This window comes from Crotalus tigris, unplaced genomic scaffold (assembly GCF_016545835.1).
Source record: "Crotalus tigris isolate CLP2741 ecotype Arizona unplaced genomic scaffold, ASM1654583v1 scf7180000017989.1554031673:749699, whole genome shotgun sequence".
Lineage (NCBI taxonomy): Eukaryota > Metazoa > Chordata > Lepidosauria > Squamata > Viperidae > Crotalus > Crotalus tigris.
In genome coordinates this window covers 551,613-567,560 of record NW_024096759.1, presented here as the reverse complement: position 1 = coordinate 567,560, position 15,948 = coordinate 551,613, and the positions used below count along the sequence as shown (strand labels likewise).

Here is a 15,948-nt window from a genome sequence, read left to right as displayed (position 1 = left end):
TAACTCAAGGCGGCAAACATATTTAATGCATCTTCCTCCTTCTATTTTCCCCACAACAAGTCTGTGAGGCGAGTTGGGCCGAGAGCGCGCGACTGGCCCAAGGTTACCCAGCTGGCTTTCACGCCTAAGGTGGACTTCAACTCATAAAGTCACTTCTGGGTTTGTAGAAACTTCCCGTAACTCATGTATTTGCTTTACCAACACACTTTGACCTGTCAACAAACCAAACTAAATATTTGTAACTTTCGTGTATTTCTCCGGAACCGTCAGTCCAACGAGGTAGAGCAAACTAAAAAAAAAAAAAAACCCAATACCATATAAGATAAGAAATGTTTATTGGAACATTTAAACAAATAAAACCCTGCAAGTCTGAAAGTACCTCCCCTCTCCCCTCACTTTATCTTCATGAGACCGTTGCAAGGGGCTTGGCTGAGACCTTTTCTCACATTATTTCCTATCCCTTACAGTGGTAGAGACTCTTTCTCCTGTAATTCAAGGCCACGCCCTCTTCCCTTTACGCTAATTGCCCGCTGTCTTTGTCTCAGGAATAATAGGATTTTTCCAATTGTCAGATGCAGTCACGTAGCTCCCCCCACAAGCAAAACTGCATCCATATAACATTTCTCCAGCTATTTCCTCTTAGCACTTGTCCACACTGTAATCAGATCTATTATTTTCCTTTTCATCCATTTTCCTTTGCCATAAACGTTATTTAACATTTGTTTCCATTCCCGCTTTTGATATGTTTTTAAGTTTCCTCCTCATTCCAAGTCTCTTCTGTCTCGTCACTCCACTAAACAATCTTTTCCTGCACTCCCATTAACGTAACTCCGTACACTTCTGCGTCCTTCTGTAGCACAATGCTTCTTCCTCCGTTCCAAGCAAATTCAAATATGCAGGTAGTCCTCGACTTACGATCACAGCCGAGCCCCAAATTTCTATTCCTAAGCAACAGCTAAGACTGTGGCTAAGACAGTTAAGTGAGTTTTGCCCCATTTTACCTTTCTTGCCACGGTCGTTAAGTGAATCACTGCAGTTGTTAAGTTAGTGACAGGGTTGGGAAGGGAATCTGGCTTCCCCATTGATTTTGCTTGTAAGAAGGTCACAAAAAGGGGATCACGTGACCCCAGGACACACTAGCTGTCACAAATAAGAGTCAGTTGCCAAACGTCTGAATTTGGACAGGTGATGCTGCAATAGACATAAGTAGTCATAAGTCACTTTTTTCGATGCTGTTGTAACTTCAAACGGTCACTAAACAAATGGTTGTAAATCCAGGACTACCTGTATCAATTTTTACAGCCACTTCTCATTTATTTGGTTGGGAGGTTACTTTTCATTCAGTACTCTTTGTCTTTTTTGCACTCCTCTTGTGACTTAAGCTTAAACCACAGGATCCAAGTAAACTGGTTTTTTTTTTCTATCCAGATGCTCATCGTATTATTTCTAGATTAACTTTGCTGGATGCTTGGCTAATTCTGAAGCTAATAAATTGCTTTTTGTTATCAAACTAAGTGTTCTTTCTAGCTTGGCTGCCTCAACTTTCCTTTCTTTCAGTTGCAAAACATCTGATGAAAACAATCACTTCATTTTCTGTGGCTAAACCACATTTAGAAAAATCTGAGTATCTATATTTCACCTATATTTTCTCCCCCCCCCATATTTATAGAATCAACCTATCTTCCAAGTGGGGGAAGCCTTGAGGTTCAAATCTGTGTTAAAAGACACCGAAAAGGACAGAGTACTTTCCAAAGCCTCACTCCTAAACTGGAATTAGCATGGTTCAAACAGTTTTTAAAAGCTAATATTTATTTGAATCTTTTAAGTGAAAAGGCAAAGAGAGGATGGGGAAGGGTGGGGTTCCTATGCTGCTTCAGAAGTTGTCCTCTTTGTAGATAACCTGGGATCGTTTGTCCTGATGAGAACCATTGATGGTGTTTATCACAGCTGAAAAAGGAAAATGATGCACATAAGGATTCCTAGCAAAAGATAAACAGATTTTGGCTTCTCCCACTTCTGGCTTTACCTCACAAAAAGAGAAACCATACAAAGCCTGTGCCTCCCCCCACACACACCAATTTGGGATGCAGAAATATTTTGGTAGGGACTTAATCTTGTGACCTCCGATGCCAAATCCTGGTTACCAAAGAGACCTAGGCATATTTATTTAGTAGTCCATTCTCATCTTAGATTGTCAAGCACAAGCAGGCACAATGTAAAATGGCCTTTAGGCTGCTTTCAACATAAAGATTAAAAATGGCCTGAGGATCTTGGTTTGGTCATACTCATCTGCCCTCAGATTTATAGATTTGCACCCTATTCCTGATCCCTCCCATGCTTCTGTTGACATCCCTCTCCTCACCCAACGTTCCCCACACGGAGTTGCCGATAGCCACATCCAGCATGGGCTGCTTGCGAGCGATGCTGACCGTCAGCTTCACATCTTCTACGACGGTACCGTTGAGCTGGGAGGAAACAAGACATCCAATCACTCGAGAGCCCAGACTAACTTTTGAGAAAACAAGAGACTTTCCTGTCTGGTAAAGGCCAATCAGACTTCACCAAGCCAAGATCCATCATCCTATCTTGATCCATGAGAATGAGACAAAAAAAAAAAGGTGGGGGAGGGGGCTGATTCCAAATATAATACAGGCTGCCCAGACAATTGCTGAATAGAAAATGATGGAGGGAATTGGCGCTCCAGCACTATTCCTCCTGATTGATTGATTGATTAAATGTATATAACACTCATCTTACTGTTGAAGCGACTCTGGCTGGCTTACGAAGCGATAAAAAATGATATAAAACCATTAAAATTAAAGGAGATTAAATCAAGACTAATAAGCGTTAAAATGAAGAGAAATTAAATAAAGACTAAAAACCAAGAGGATGGGAGACTTGAGGGTGGAGGTCTTCTCAGCCATTCCCAGCATAGCCACCTCCATCATTCATTCATTTATTCATTCATTGCCTTCCTTATTTTTACAAATAACCTAAGGCAGCGAACATGCCCGACACACCATCCTCCTCCTATTTTCCTCACAATAACAATCCTGTGAGGTGGGTTGGACTGAGAGAGAGAATGACTGGCCCAAGATCACCCAGCTGACTTTTAATGGCTAAGGTGGGACTTGAACTCATGGTCTCCTGCTTTCTAGCCTGGTGCCTTAACCATTAGACCAGTGGTTCTCAACCTTTCTAATGCCGTGACCCCATAATACAGTTCCCCATGTTGTGGTGACCCCCAAGTGGGTGTGGGCACCAATAAGAGGGAGTAGGACAGCTAGGGAAAAGGGAAAAAAATGGCGGACAGCGTGGTTTGGCGACCCCCGTGAAATGGTCATTCGACCCCAAATGGGGTCCCGACCCACAGGTTGAGAACCACTGCATTAGACTGTATTGGGTCTCTGTCACGGTTCCGAAAGAAGCAGCTCTTCAAAGAACTTTGAGGCATTGTTTTCCTTAAAGAATCTTTAACAGCAACATAGCTTCAGCACATACACAGTAGAAGCCAAAATCTGAATTCTCCTCCTCCAAACACACAGTATCTAAGCATAACTCACTCCTTCATTTAACAGTCATTAATCACATTCTCCAATTAGTTTGAAGTGCAACGGCCATTACTTATCTCCTCTTATTACAACCAACCATGAAGAATACTCTACTGAGATATTGTTATGACTAATTAGTCCCCAAGCACATTCTTCCCAATCCCCTCCAGCACCATCTAATTTTAACTCTAAAAGTAATACACAGGTTAAATAGAAAATGTCTGCATCTTCATATATTGTCAAGCAAGAACATCCGACGTTAGCAACATTGACACACTCATTTTGCTTCTGCCACTTATAAGAAAATCCCTTCTCCAATACCTGAGCAATAGCTTGATCTGCTGATTCGATCTTGTCATAGGTCACAAAAGCACAGCTGAGGGTGGGGGAAAAAAAGAGCAATTAGTGTGTGTGTGTTGGTTGGAGAATGGGAAAGGTCCCAGGGGGCTAACTGCTTAGTGGCACAAGGCACCATTTACCAAGGAACACGTTCAACGTGGGTCAAAGTTACAAATCTGTTTCTCTAACCTCAATGGAAAAAGAAGCAGTGGAAGGGAAGGAATCTTTGACCTCATTGTGGTTGCCTCTAGCAACAACCACTGATTTGGGTCATCAGCAAATATACCCTCCCGACATTTTGGCCTTTAAGAACCCGGGAGTTCACATTTTTCAGCACATAAAATAGGATTATTTGCACATGTGTAATCATTCCCATCATTTAAAAAAAATAAACTGACATTTTGTGTACTAAAAATTTAATCCGAAATTAGTACCTATTACTTGAGCTATTTTATGCAACTGCTGCCACACAGCAGTGTTTTTCAGCCACAGCTTTTAAAGACGTGTGGACTTCATCTCTCCAAAATTTTCGAGCCAACATATTGGTGGGGGAGGGGGGGAAGGTGAAGAGAAATATCAATTCCCTTCAAGATTATTTTTTTTAGAAAATGATGCTATCCTCTTCCTATGACTGGCAAAGTGATGCAGATCCTTGTCCATTATCTATCCAGTGCCGAGAAACATATCCGTACGTTTACCGTATATGCCGGCGTACAAGGCGACCCGGCGTATAAGACGACCCCCGTCTTTGTCGCCGAGTCACCTTCCTAGAACGTCATCTTATACGCTGGAAACTACCAGTATTTCTGACGTATAAGACGACCCCCGTCGTTGGCGCAGATTTTAACGCTTGCGGAAGTCGCCTTATAACGCCGGCATATACGGTATTCAGTAAAATCAAAGTTCAGTATACCATGACTTAGCCATGCTCAGGTTAAGAGTTGAGATTTAATGGACAATCTAGCATGAGGGGATAAACCTCTGGATAACTGTATCATCATCTGATATTGAGGTAATGGAAACGAGGTAGCCAACTTGAAGACTGTTGCTGTTACCATGTTTTCCCAAAAGTAAGACCTATCCAGAAAGTAAGTCCTAGCTTGATTTTGGGGGGTGGGCCTAATATAAGCCCTACCCAAAAATAAGCCCTAGTCTTGGGGTGAGACACACACCAAAAATCAAGCTAGGGCGGGGGGGTGGGGAGATTGGAGCTGCCCCACATGCCACGCACCCGCTTACCGTTGAAGCCTGCCTCTCCTCGCCGGCCCACTTCTCCTGTGGCGTCCCCCAGCCTGCATTTTGCAGTCAGAGGCCTTTCCGGAAGATCTCTGCAGCCAAGAACCCAGCTACAGATTCAATCCGTAGCTCGGTTCTCAGCTGCAGAGGCCTTTCCAGAAAGGCCTCTGAGGGCAAAATACAGGCTGGAGCGCTCCATTCTCAGCTGCAGAACAAAGCTGCTCCTTTGGCTGCAGAAGAAGTGGGCCGGCTGGGCAGGGCTGTCACTGCTGTCAGTTGAGTGGAAAAGACACCCCCACCCCCGAAAATAAGACCTGGTATCTCTTTTGGAGGCAAAAAAAAAAAAAATAAGACCAGTGTTGTGATTCCTCGCCAGCCAGTGGACCCGGCAGCTGAGTCTGAGGAATCAGAGGAAGAGGGGCCTGGAGTGACATCAGAGTCAGAGGAAGACTCTAAGGAGCTCCAAGACTTACTGTCTGACGAGGAGCCTGGCCCCTCTACTCGCGCTCAGAGACACAGCTGTGCTGGGAGCCTGAGTCAGACAGTGATCAACCACAGCTGGGAGATATCCAGGATGCAGGAAACGCCGGAAAGAAAAGAGAGTAGGATAGAGGAATGCAACGGGGCGGCTCCAAAGGCAAAGGAGAAGGCATTAGGAAGCCACGCCTTGGCTGCATAATAATAAGGGAAGGTGTGGGAGGTGCTGGTTGTCAAAGGCAACCGTTAGTGTTGAGGATTGAGTTTCTGTGAACTGTGTTTGTTTGCCTTGGACACTGACTCAGGTCTGTGAATAATAAAAGGGGATTGTTTTTTTCCTGCGGTTCCAGCCTGCTTGTTGGAAGAGGGGTTTCTCCTTGTGAGCAATAACAAGGTCTCATGTAGGCTGGGACAGAACCACCGGGTCTTATTTTCAGGGAAACACAGTAGCAGGTAGTTCTCAACTTACAATTATTTGTTTGGTACGTTTTTCACACTTACAACCATTGTAGCATTCCACCCCCCCACGGTCAGGTGATCAAAATTGGGATGCTTGACAACTGGCATGCATTTCTGTCCGTCGCAGTGCCCCAGGATCACCTGATCTCCCTATTGCGACCTCCCGACAAGCAAAGTCAATGGGGGGGGGAGCCAGATTCTTTTAACAATTGGATTACTAATTTAACAACTACAGTGATTCGCTTAGCAACTGTGGCAAGAAAGGTCGTAACGTGGGGCAAAGCTCGTTTAGCAATGGAAATTTGGTGCTTGTAAGTCGAGGACGACCTGCATTTAACTGAGGAGAGATGGGCAAATTGTTTGGCAGGGTTCTTCATTTTCATGCAAGTTTCTACTGAGGGCGTCGTGTGGACTTTCCTCTGAGACCCTGGGGCCCAGGTCCCTCCCATCACTCACTTGCGGACGCTGTCTACGGAGAGGTCAATGATCTTCCCGAAGGCCGAGAAAGCCGTGGTCAACATGGCTTCGTTCATATTTGCTCCATACACGTAAACCGTGTTCCCTTTGCGGGGGAGACGCCACTCAGGGTAAGAATCTGATCCTGGATAACAAAGGAGGGGGGAGAGAGAGAGAGAAGCAGTTGAGAAACAGTTTGTGGCTTTTGGTTCTGCCAAAGTCCTGCAAACTACATGTCTTCTCCTCTTTTCTCCTGCAGAATCAATATTCCATATATACTCGTGTATAAACCCATCTGCGGATAAGCCAATCCTTCCATTTTTAACCAAATACTCTGCAAAATGGCCACCCGTGGATAAGCTGACCCTTGACATTCCTGTATGCTTTAAATTTCACATTAGGCTAATCTGTGGATCATTCATTCATTTTGGGTTATTTACTCACAGATAAGCCAAACCCAATTTCTGGCAACTGAAATTGCCTCATACAGTAACCGGTTCCTATTTACAACGGTTGCAGTGTCCCGAGTTTATATAATCAACTTTTGCGACCTTCCGACAAGCAAAGTCAACAGGGAAGCCACTTAAAACAACCCTGTTACTTAACTATAGTGATTCACTTAACAATCGTGGCAAGACAGTACAATGAGGCAAAATTCACTTCACAACTGTCTCGCTTAGCAACGGAAATTTTGAGCTCAATTGTGCTTTTAAGTTGAGGACGACCTGTATATCTTTAATGAGGCAAGTAGTTTGCTATACCGTAGTGGCCAAAATTGTGGAAACCTTTTGAGAAAAGTGTACAGTAGAAATGCCACCTTTGGTTAAGTTTCCACCAATTTTTCTTCTAATTTCTTGATAACTTGTAGCCTTGTTCACTTAATAATACTATTTTACATCGCTTTCTGGGCGACCAGTCAACACTTTGCACCATTATTTTAATTTTATTACGTTTTACAAGCTCACTAAATGAAAGAACACAAAATAACCCAACCAACTTGATAGCGATCATATAACACACTGACAAATGTCCTCCTCTCAGCTTCAATACCTGACATCAATCACTGAATCCTACTGTGATCTGACTGGCTCATTGCCAAAACAAGATGACACCCGATTGGCTCTCTAAACACTCATGCTCATTGGCTACAATCAGAGGAAGGAAAGCTACCTGATATCAACCTAAGCAAGTTGTGCTTCCTTTTTCTGGTTATTGGGCTATAACTTTTCATAGAATACAGTACAGATCATTGAACAAACTTTGTTGCATTGCATTCTTGATTAAATTATCTTTCCATTGATATATAATTTTATGGCATTACTCCCAAAAAAAAAGTGGTGTTATTAGCCATCAAACCTCAAAAATACACTTTTCCCAAAAGGTTTCCACAATTTGGGCCACTACTGTAGTCTGGCAAGATTTCTGACTGTAGTGGAGAAGCTATGAAGGAAATTGCTTCTGAAGTAACTCAGCCCAATATTGCCCTCCAAAAGGACCAAGTATTTCTTACGGCGGAAGCCTTCTCTGTCCCGTTCTCGTTCACGCCCCCGATCTCGGTCCCGGTCTCTGTCTCTGTCTCTGTCTCGATCTCTGTCCCGGTCCCTGCTCCTGTCCCGGCTACGATCCCGGTCACTGTCCCTCTCATATCCATGCTGACTTTCACTCTGGTCAGATTCTTTGTCTGGATCTCTGCCTTCCTCTGGCTCTTTCTCTGGGTCTCGCAGGCAATCGCTGGGGCTCACAAAGCTAGGAGAGAGCACGGAAGGAACAGAACTGATTCACCAGAGGTTGCAGAATCTGGAGAAGCGGCTGCAAGAGGCCACTCGGGGTTTCGTTCCCCAAATCGGAACTGCAGGGCACAGGAGGAAATAACTGGCATGAAACATAACACCTGGTCTTGTAGGCAAAGAACAATCAACCCTGACACATGTGCGTTTATGGTTTGCTTTCGGGTCTGTGAGTATCGTATCGCTTGCCTTTTCTTTCCTCTCATTTACTTACAATTTTTTAAAAGAGTTTTCAGTTTTTAATGTCTACATTATCATTCCCCAAACGCTTTGCAAAATGACCTCTGTCTGATCTCTCACCATCCCTCGGGATAACCCTATTGCCATAATAAACATGATACCCCTCACAGTCTTATAAGACTCTACCGGGGGTCTTTTTTTTAAAGCAGGGGTCCCCCAACCCCCAGTCCGTGGCCCGGTGCCAGGCCACAGCCCATTTGGAACCGGGCCACGGAAGTGGTGGGCGAGTGTGTAGACACAGTTTATGAAAGCGGCACGCTTGCGCAGCCATCCCCTCTCCCCCATGCCGCCACCGCCTCCAACAGCCCGCTGAGGCAGAAAAGTTGGAGACCGCTGTTTTCAAGGACCGTCATTTGTAAAATAATAATTATAGGGCAGTTTTTCACCTGCACACATAATGGTGCTTTGCACATCTGAACTACAGCCCAGCAAATAGTCTGATCTGTTGACTCCTGAATGGTCTGCCTGAAATCTGAATCTTGGTTATGAACAAAGAGCCACAATAAAAGAATTCTCCTCCTCCAAAATTAGTGTTAGAAGTACGGGTCGATGTGTGGAAAAATAACAAATTCTCGTTTTCAGAATCAATTCTTAGGCTCCCAATTCCTTAATTCTAGGTGCATTTTTTTTTCCACATCAAGGAACCTGATAATCAATTTAGTTCCAACTAAAACAGTGTTTCTCAACCCTGACAATTTTAAGGCATGTGGACTTCAACTCCCAGAATTCCACAGCCAGCATTGCTGGCTGTGGATTTCTGGGAGTTGAAGTCCACATGCCTTAAAATTGTCAAGGTTGAGAAACACTGAACTAAAACCAACAAAATGGGAAAGTTACACTAAACAGCGACAGCTGTGCCTCAACGCAAAAACACTTCATTTAATGCAACCTAATCCATTATCAGTTGGATTTCTCCAGTGACTGAACAGATTGTGCTCGCCAAAGCTGGCATCAGTGGGGGGAATTATCCTGATAGTTACCGTAAGAGTCATTTTAACGGAGAGATGGGTGACATACTAAATAAAAGAATAAAAAATAAAGAAATTATGGCATCAATGGAACCAACCTCTCATACAGATACTTCCTTTGGGGGCGCCGGGCCTAAAATGAAATATTTAAAAAAAATGGCTTATTAAGTGTGAAATTACAAGTTAACATTGTTAAGTCTGGTGCAGTCATGTGATTTTTTTCGCTGAGTGACCACGGTGCTTAGCAAAAGAGCTGGTACCTGACCAACCATGATGGTACCAATTGTGATTTGCAATTGAGGAATACAGATAGTCCTCAACTTATGACAACGGAGCCCAAAATCTCTGTTGCTAAGTGAGACAATAGTTAAGTCAGTTTTACCCCATTTGACGGCCTTTCTTGCCACAGGTGTCAAGTGAATCGCTGCAGTTGTTCAGTTACTAACACGGTTGTTAAGTGAATCTGGCTTCCCCGTCGACTTTGCTTGTCAGACAGTCGCAAAGGGTGATCACATGGCCCCCAGGGACACTGCAACCATCATAAATTTGAGCCAGTTGCCAAGTGTGTGAATTTTGATCACGTGACCCTGACAGCAGTCGTTAAGTGTGAAAAATGGTCATGTCACCTTTTTGGGTGCTGTTGTAACTTTGAACGGTCATTAAATGAAGTGTTGTAAGCTGAGGACTACCTGCACCTGTAGATGCACTGCTTTGAGTTGTTTAAAGCAGAGGTCCCCAACCTACGGGCTGCATGAGTAGTTGGGCAGTGCACGCATGCGTATGGCTCACTCTCCCTAGTACCACCGTTGCCACAAAGGTTGTGTGGGTGGCGGCAGCACCGCTAGTATCGCGAACCTTGGATGGGTGGGTGGCAGCAGCGCCGCAAGCAGGCCGCAACACCTCACGCAGGGGCAGCGGCATGATTGTCATGCTGGTCGTAGCATCACTGCAAGCCTGGCGGCGGCAGCACCATAAACCTCACACAGGTACCAGTGTCGCTGAGAGCCTCACGCGCATGCTCGCAGTCATTTGCATGGTGCACATGGAGCCTGTTTGTGCTCATGCATGCACGTGTGGCCACATTCGCGTTTGCGCATGTAGGACACCTGCCCCTCCCTTTCCCACCAGGTCGCCAACCCAGAAAGGTTGGAGACCCCTGGTTTAAAGCAAAGCCGGATGTAAATCTAATTTGAAAAATCCGAATAGCTTTGGGCTGTGAGAAAAGTCATCATGAGATCTAAACATGAGGAGAGGGTGGGGGAATCGTGGCGAGCTGAAAACTGAAGAGCGTTTTTTCAGCATTCATTTCATCCTATAAAAGGATAGTGCAACGTTCTTGGAAATGTTTTGATTTTGGGTTGCTTCCCACAATGCATTCCACACACTTACCACCCTACTAGTCTATCCCAGGATAAAGAACTGGTGAAATGACTAAAAGCTCTCACAGATCCCTCAAAAGGTGTACCAACGTTATTAGTTCTTCATGAGCCCTGAGGGCGCAGTGGTTAGAATGCAGTATTGCAGGCTAACTCACTGCCCACTGCCAGGAGTTCGATCCTGTTTGGGCTCGAAGGTTGATTCACTCTTCCATCCTTCTGAGGTGGGTAAAATGAGGAGCCAGATTGTTGGGGGCAATATGCTGACTCTGTACAACCGCTTAGAGAGGGCTGTAAAGCATTGTGAAGCGGTATATAAGTCTAAGCGCTATTGCTATGAAAGATGGCGGAGATCCATCAAAGAGTCACATTTGGTACTTTATATTCTATATGCCACATCTGCTAATCTTTATTTATATTTCACACTTCATATATATATATATATATATATATATATATATATATATATATATATATATATATATATATATATATTTCTAAAATTTGGATTGCTAGCAAACAATTAAGGGAGAACTGGAATAGCTATTTCAAACTCTTTAGCTCTTTTCAACCAGACATACCCTTCTGAGATTCGAACCTGGGCTGTCTGCATGTTAGGCAGATGTATTAACCTTTAGGCCACAGGCTCTGTCTCACTTTTGCCAGCTGTGTTAGGGAGGGAAGAAACAGGGGAGGAGTTATCTAGAATGCTGTATGTTACACCCTGTTGCCCAAATATGGGAGAGAGAAATCTTTTGCCTTGTATCAGCTCAAACTAGAGCCATCCACAGGCAGCAGTCACAACTGTGACATCATATACATTTTGTTGTGACTGCTGCCTGTGGATGGCTCTAGTTTGAGCTGATACAAGGCAAAAGATTTCTCTCTCCCATATTTGGGCAACAGGGTGTAACATACAGCATTCTATATATATATAGATGTATATATATGTAGGTCTTTGGTTGTTCGGGTTTTCTCCCACGTAAAATTGGAAGTGTCTGATGCCACTGGGCAGTGCGGTGGAAAGAAAGAAAAAAAGCGATAGGAGACAGCAGAATTGGAAAGACTTCTCACCAATTTACTGGAAGAGACAAACAAGTGGACAGCTGACAGTATGGCATTCTAGGAAGAAGAAACACGCCAAGACCACACACTGCTGCTCGAGGCACGAAGCTGAAAGCACCAGCCTGAAGATGACGAATGGGACTTCGTCGAAACGTCGCCAAGACACTTCCAATTTTACGTGGGAGAAAACCCGAACAACCAAAGACCTACATATATGTATGTATGTATGTATGTATGAACGTACGTACGTACATATGTATATATATATAAATTAAAATGTTCAGTTAAAATGTTTAAAATTATAATTTTTTTCCTAAGAAGGCAAGAATAATTAACCTTGTAAAAAATGGTTGACAAAGGGAGCAACATATCTTCCCAGCCTGATGGGTCGAAGCCAAGTAACCTGACCCTATGCCATGTAGAGCTTTATACATATAATTAACATCTTCAATTGGGCACAGAAGCAAACTGGCACCCAATGCACTTTGCGAAGCAGAGATGTTACACGTGCCTTTCTTTGGGCACCCAGTAGAGTAGCCCCATGTAGAGCATAATGCAGTAGTCCAAACGGGAGATGACCAGAACATGAGTGGCTGAACGGATATTCTATACTATTGAACATATATTTTAAACCACTGAAGGAGAACCATGCAAGCATTGACCTAACTAATTTCCCACCCTGATTGGGGAATTGTGTCTTAGTTACCTCTCGGGAATCATCATCTGCTGAGACACTGCGCTGAAAGGGCTGGTAAGTTGGGGCAGATCCCTTCTTGGTCTCCTAAAAGACAAACAGGCATTAAAAGCAAGCTAAAAGTAACCCCAACCCACTAGACCAGGGCTGTCCATCCTTGACAACTTTAAGAACTGTGGACTTCAATTCCCAGAATTCCCCAGCCAGCCATCCTGGGTAGGGAATTCTGGGAATGAAGTCCACAGGTCTTAAAGTTGCCAAGGTTGGACACTCCAGCAACAGAATATTTCTTCTGCACCTCCTTGCATTAACCCAGCTTACCTTCGGCTTCACCTTCCGAGTCCAAGAGCGTTTGAATCCCGAGTTCTTGTTCTCAACTTTGATAGCACTGATGGCCCCCGTTTTCACCAGCATCTTGGCTTGTTCTGTGGCTGTTGCGGTATCGACTACTGGTTGATCTGAGATGGCTGGAAACAGGGAAGAAAGGGAAAAACTGCTGTCCCCAAATTGCCAATATTGGCAAGAGAACACTTCACTCACAGCAGCCCATATTTTCACAAAAGTCCGACTTACATCGTTTAATTCCTCCCTGGATAGCCTGACTGGTTGAACCCTGTTGCTTTTTTAAGGCCATGAGGGCCTTTTTCTGGATGGGAAGAAGAAAGAAAAATTAAAAGTCAGTAAAAGATTACACACAGTCTAACTTCCCTCCCTTCCCAAAAAGAACTTTTGCTAGTCCCTTTATTTCCTATTGTATTAAACATCTGGCTGACATTTACATCCTTGACTTACAGGATGTCAGAATCCAATTATATTTCATCTTTAATTATCAAATATAGAAACTCCCAATTCTGCCTTCTCTGGATTCTGCCATAAGAGGGAGAGAAGGGGGAGAACAAAGGGGCTTTATGGCCCTCACTTCCTTCAGTATACTTCAAGGAGCTGAATGCTGAATGTGTGTTTATTGTAACCTCAAAGCGTTAGCACCAAAGAACCTTACCATAACAAAGAAGGGTATTTGCCTTTCATGTAGTTTATCTGAAGTCTCCATCCAGACGGAAGAAAGAAAAAAGGGGGTGGAATTGTGATACCTGAAACTATCACTGGAAGGGGGGTTGATTGGGTGGGACTACTGGGGAACCCCTTAAAACCTTGAATGGGAAGGCTTGAACCCCAAGTCCTGTCTAGCACGCCTGCAACCACTTCTTCTTAATAAAGGATTCCTGTTGGAAGAATTATTCCAAGAGTTCTGTCTTCTTAAGATGCAAAGTGGGGTGGGTCCTTACACAGCCACAATTAAGCCCAAAATTTATGTCACTGTGAGACAGTTGTTAAGTGGGTTTTGATCCATTTTACAACCTTTCTTGCCACAGTTGTTAAATGAATCACTAAAGTTGTTAAGTTAGTAACACGGTTAAGTGACTCTGGTATCCCCCATTACTTTGTTTGTCAGAAGGTCATAAAAGGTGATCACACGATCCCGAGACACGGCAACTGTCATAAATACGAGTCAGTTGCCAAGTCAAAGACCACCTGTACTTATAAGAATAATTTCACCTTCAAGCTGAACAAGCTGACCTTTTTCTTGAGTTTGGCAAATTTCTTCTGCAGGGCTTCCTCATCTTCTGTCAACCCAGGCGGGAAAACAATCATGATGGAATAGTACAGTACTGGCTAGAATTGGAAACCAAGGAAGGAATCAGTCAGGTAACGCTTGGTGTTTGATTACTGATGGGTATACATGCAGGCAGGGCACCCTCAGAATTGGTAAATGCACATTAATATATTTTACTGTTTCGTTTAATAGTCATATATTTTATTGATGCATTTTTCTTAGCATGTAGAGCACTGCAGTTCCTATTTTTTTTTAAAGCAAACCTATTACAGCAGTGGTTCTCAACCTTTTTAATGCCACGACCCCCAACCGGTCGTAAGTCGAGGACTACTCAACCGGTCGTAAGTCGAGGACTACTCAACTGTGCAGCACCGTTTGCAGAATGGGACTTTAGGCGGGCTCAGCAGGGCAGAGACAGCCTGGACAATTCCTATTGGCTTTTGAAAGCCAATAGAATTGGACTCTATTCAAGAGAGTCTATTCTGTTGGCTTTCAAAAGCCAATAGAATAAAAGGGAGTAGCACAGTTAAGGAAAAGGGGGGAAAAATGGCGGACTGCGTTGTTTGGCGATCCCCGTGAAATGGTCGTTCAACCCCAAATGGGGTCCCGACCCACAGGTTGAGAACCCCTGGATTACAGGTACTCGACTCACGACCACCATTGAGCGCAACATTTATGCTGCTAAAGGAGACTTTGAGTCATTAAGTCAGTGTTGACCCCTTTTTCCATGTCTTGCCACAGTTGTCCAGTGAATCACTCTGCAGTTGTTAAGTGAGTAACAAAGTTGTTAAGTGAATCTGGTTTTCCCCTTGACTTTGCTCGTCAGAAGGGGATGGCATTGACCCCTGGGACGCTGCAATGGTGGTAAATATGAGCCAGTTGCCACGCATCTGAATTCTGATCACGTGACCATGGGGATGCTGCAACGACCATAAGTGTGAAAAACGATCACTACTCACTTTTTCCCGTGCTGTTGTAGCTTCAAACGGTCATGAAAGGAACTGTTGTAAGTCGAGGACTACCTGTACGATCTCTCTGGATTTGGCTGCAGTTCCCCCCCCCCGCTCACCCGAATATGCACTGCGGGGGGGGGAATCCCGTAGTCGATTTGTGGGCGTGTCAAGGACTTACCTGCAAGGGCTCCAAATTGGGGGAAGCCGCAAACTCGACTTGGCCGCCGCCTACGCACCGCTGAAGCAACCCAACGTTCCACTCCGGACCCTCCCACAATGCACCACGCCCTCCCAGGATGCACCGGGAGCCAGCCCCCCCCCCAGCTTTCCCCACGAACTGGCGCCGAACCGTCCCAAGATGCATTGCGGCTCAGGCCAACGTAGAGCGTAACGACGGGTTCGGCATCCTTGCTTTGATTTTTTTTCCCCCCACTCACCGGTTGCTTCTTTTTTTATGGTTTGCCTTTCAGTCTAGAGTCCTTCCCAAGATGGAGGAGGAGGAGGAAGAGTAGTGAGGAGGCGTGATTTGCATAAACCGCCGAGAGACGCGAAAGCTATTGGCTGAGAATACGGGAGCCTGCCTCTCTGGAGGCACGAGAGCGGAAAAATAGGAAAGGAAAACAGAGATTTGCATACTAAGCTCTCATTGGCTGAACCACATACAGTGATGACGTTCGACGCACGGGATGATAACCCAAGCCAAACAGTTTTTAAACAGTATTTGAATATTCA

General features: G+C 44.4%; 1 protein-coding gene across 3 annotated transcripts; it reads right to left on the bottom strand.

Annotated features, from left to right (window-relative positions):
* Positions 1-318: 318 nt before the first annotated feature.
* On the bottom strand, positions 319-15,821 carry NELFE (negative elongation factor complex member E). Of its 3 annotated transcripts, none has more exons than XM_039346367.1 (11): positions 15,654-15,821; positions 14,227-14,322; positions 13,222-13,294; positions 12,970-13,115; positions 12,661-12,735; positions 9,612-9,646; positions 8,029-8,264; positions 6,519-6,663; positions 3,873-3,927; positions 2,363-2,465; positions 319-1,947 (listed from the first exon to the last, which is right to left on the bottom strand). In XM_039346367.1, the coding sequence occupies exons 2-11, from the start codon at positions 14,299-14,301 to the stop codon at positions 1,874-1,876; spliced, it is 1,017 nt and encodes a 338-aa protein (XP_039202301.1). In that variant the 5' UTR covers positions 14,302-14,322; positions 15,654-15,821; the 3' UTR covers positions 319-1,873. The 3 variants fall into 3 exon arrangements, with proteins under 3 accessions (XP_039202301.1, XP_039202300.1, XP_039202302.1); XM_039346366.1 differs by lacking the exon at positions 15,654-15,821 and adding an exon at positions 15,395-15,551; XM_039346368.1 differs by lacking the exons at positions 14,227-14,322; positions 15,654-15,821 and having other exon boundaries at positions 12,970-13,141.
* Positions 15,822-15,948: the final 127 nt, after the last annotated feature.

Coding starts and splice junctions, on each gene's coding strand:
- NELFE (XM_039346367.1), bottom strand. CDS start 14,301: ATGATTGTTTTCCCGCCTGGGTTGACAGAAGATGAGGAAGCCCTGCAG. Junction 6,664..8,028: donor GGACAGAGAAGGCTTCCGCC/GTAAGAAATACT, acceptor TTTGTTATCCAG/GATCAGATTCTTACCCTGAG. Junction 2,466..3,872: donor CAGATCAAGCTATTGCTCAG/GTATTGGAGAAG, acceptor GTTTCCTCCCAG/CTCAACGGTACCGTCGTAGA.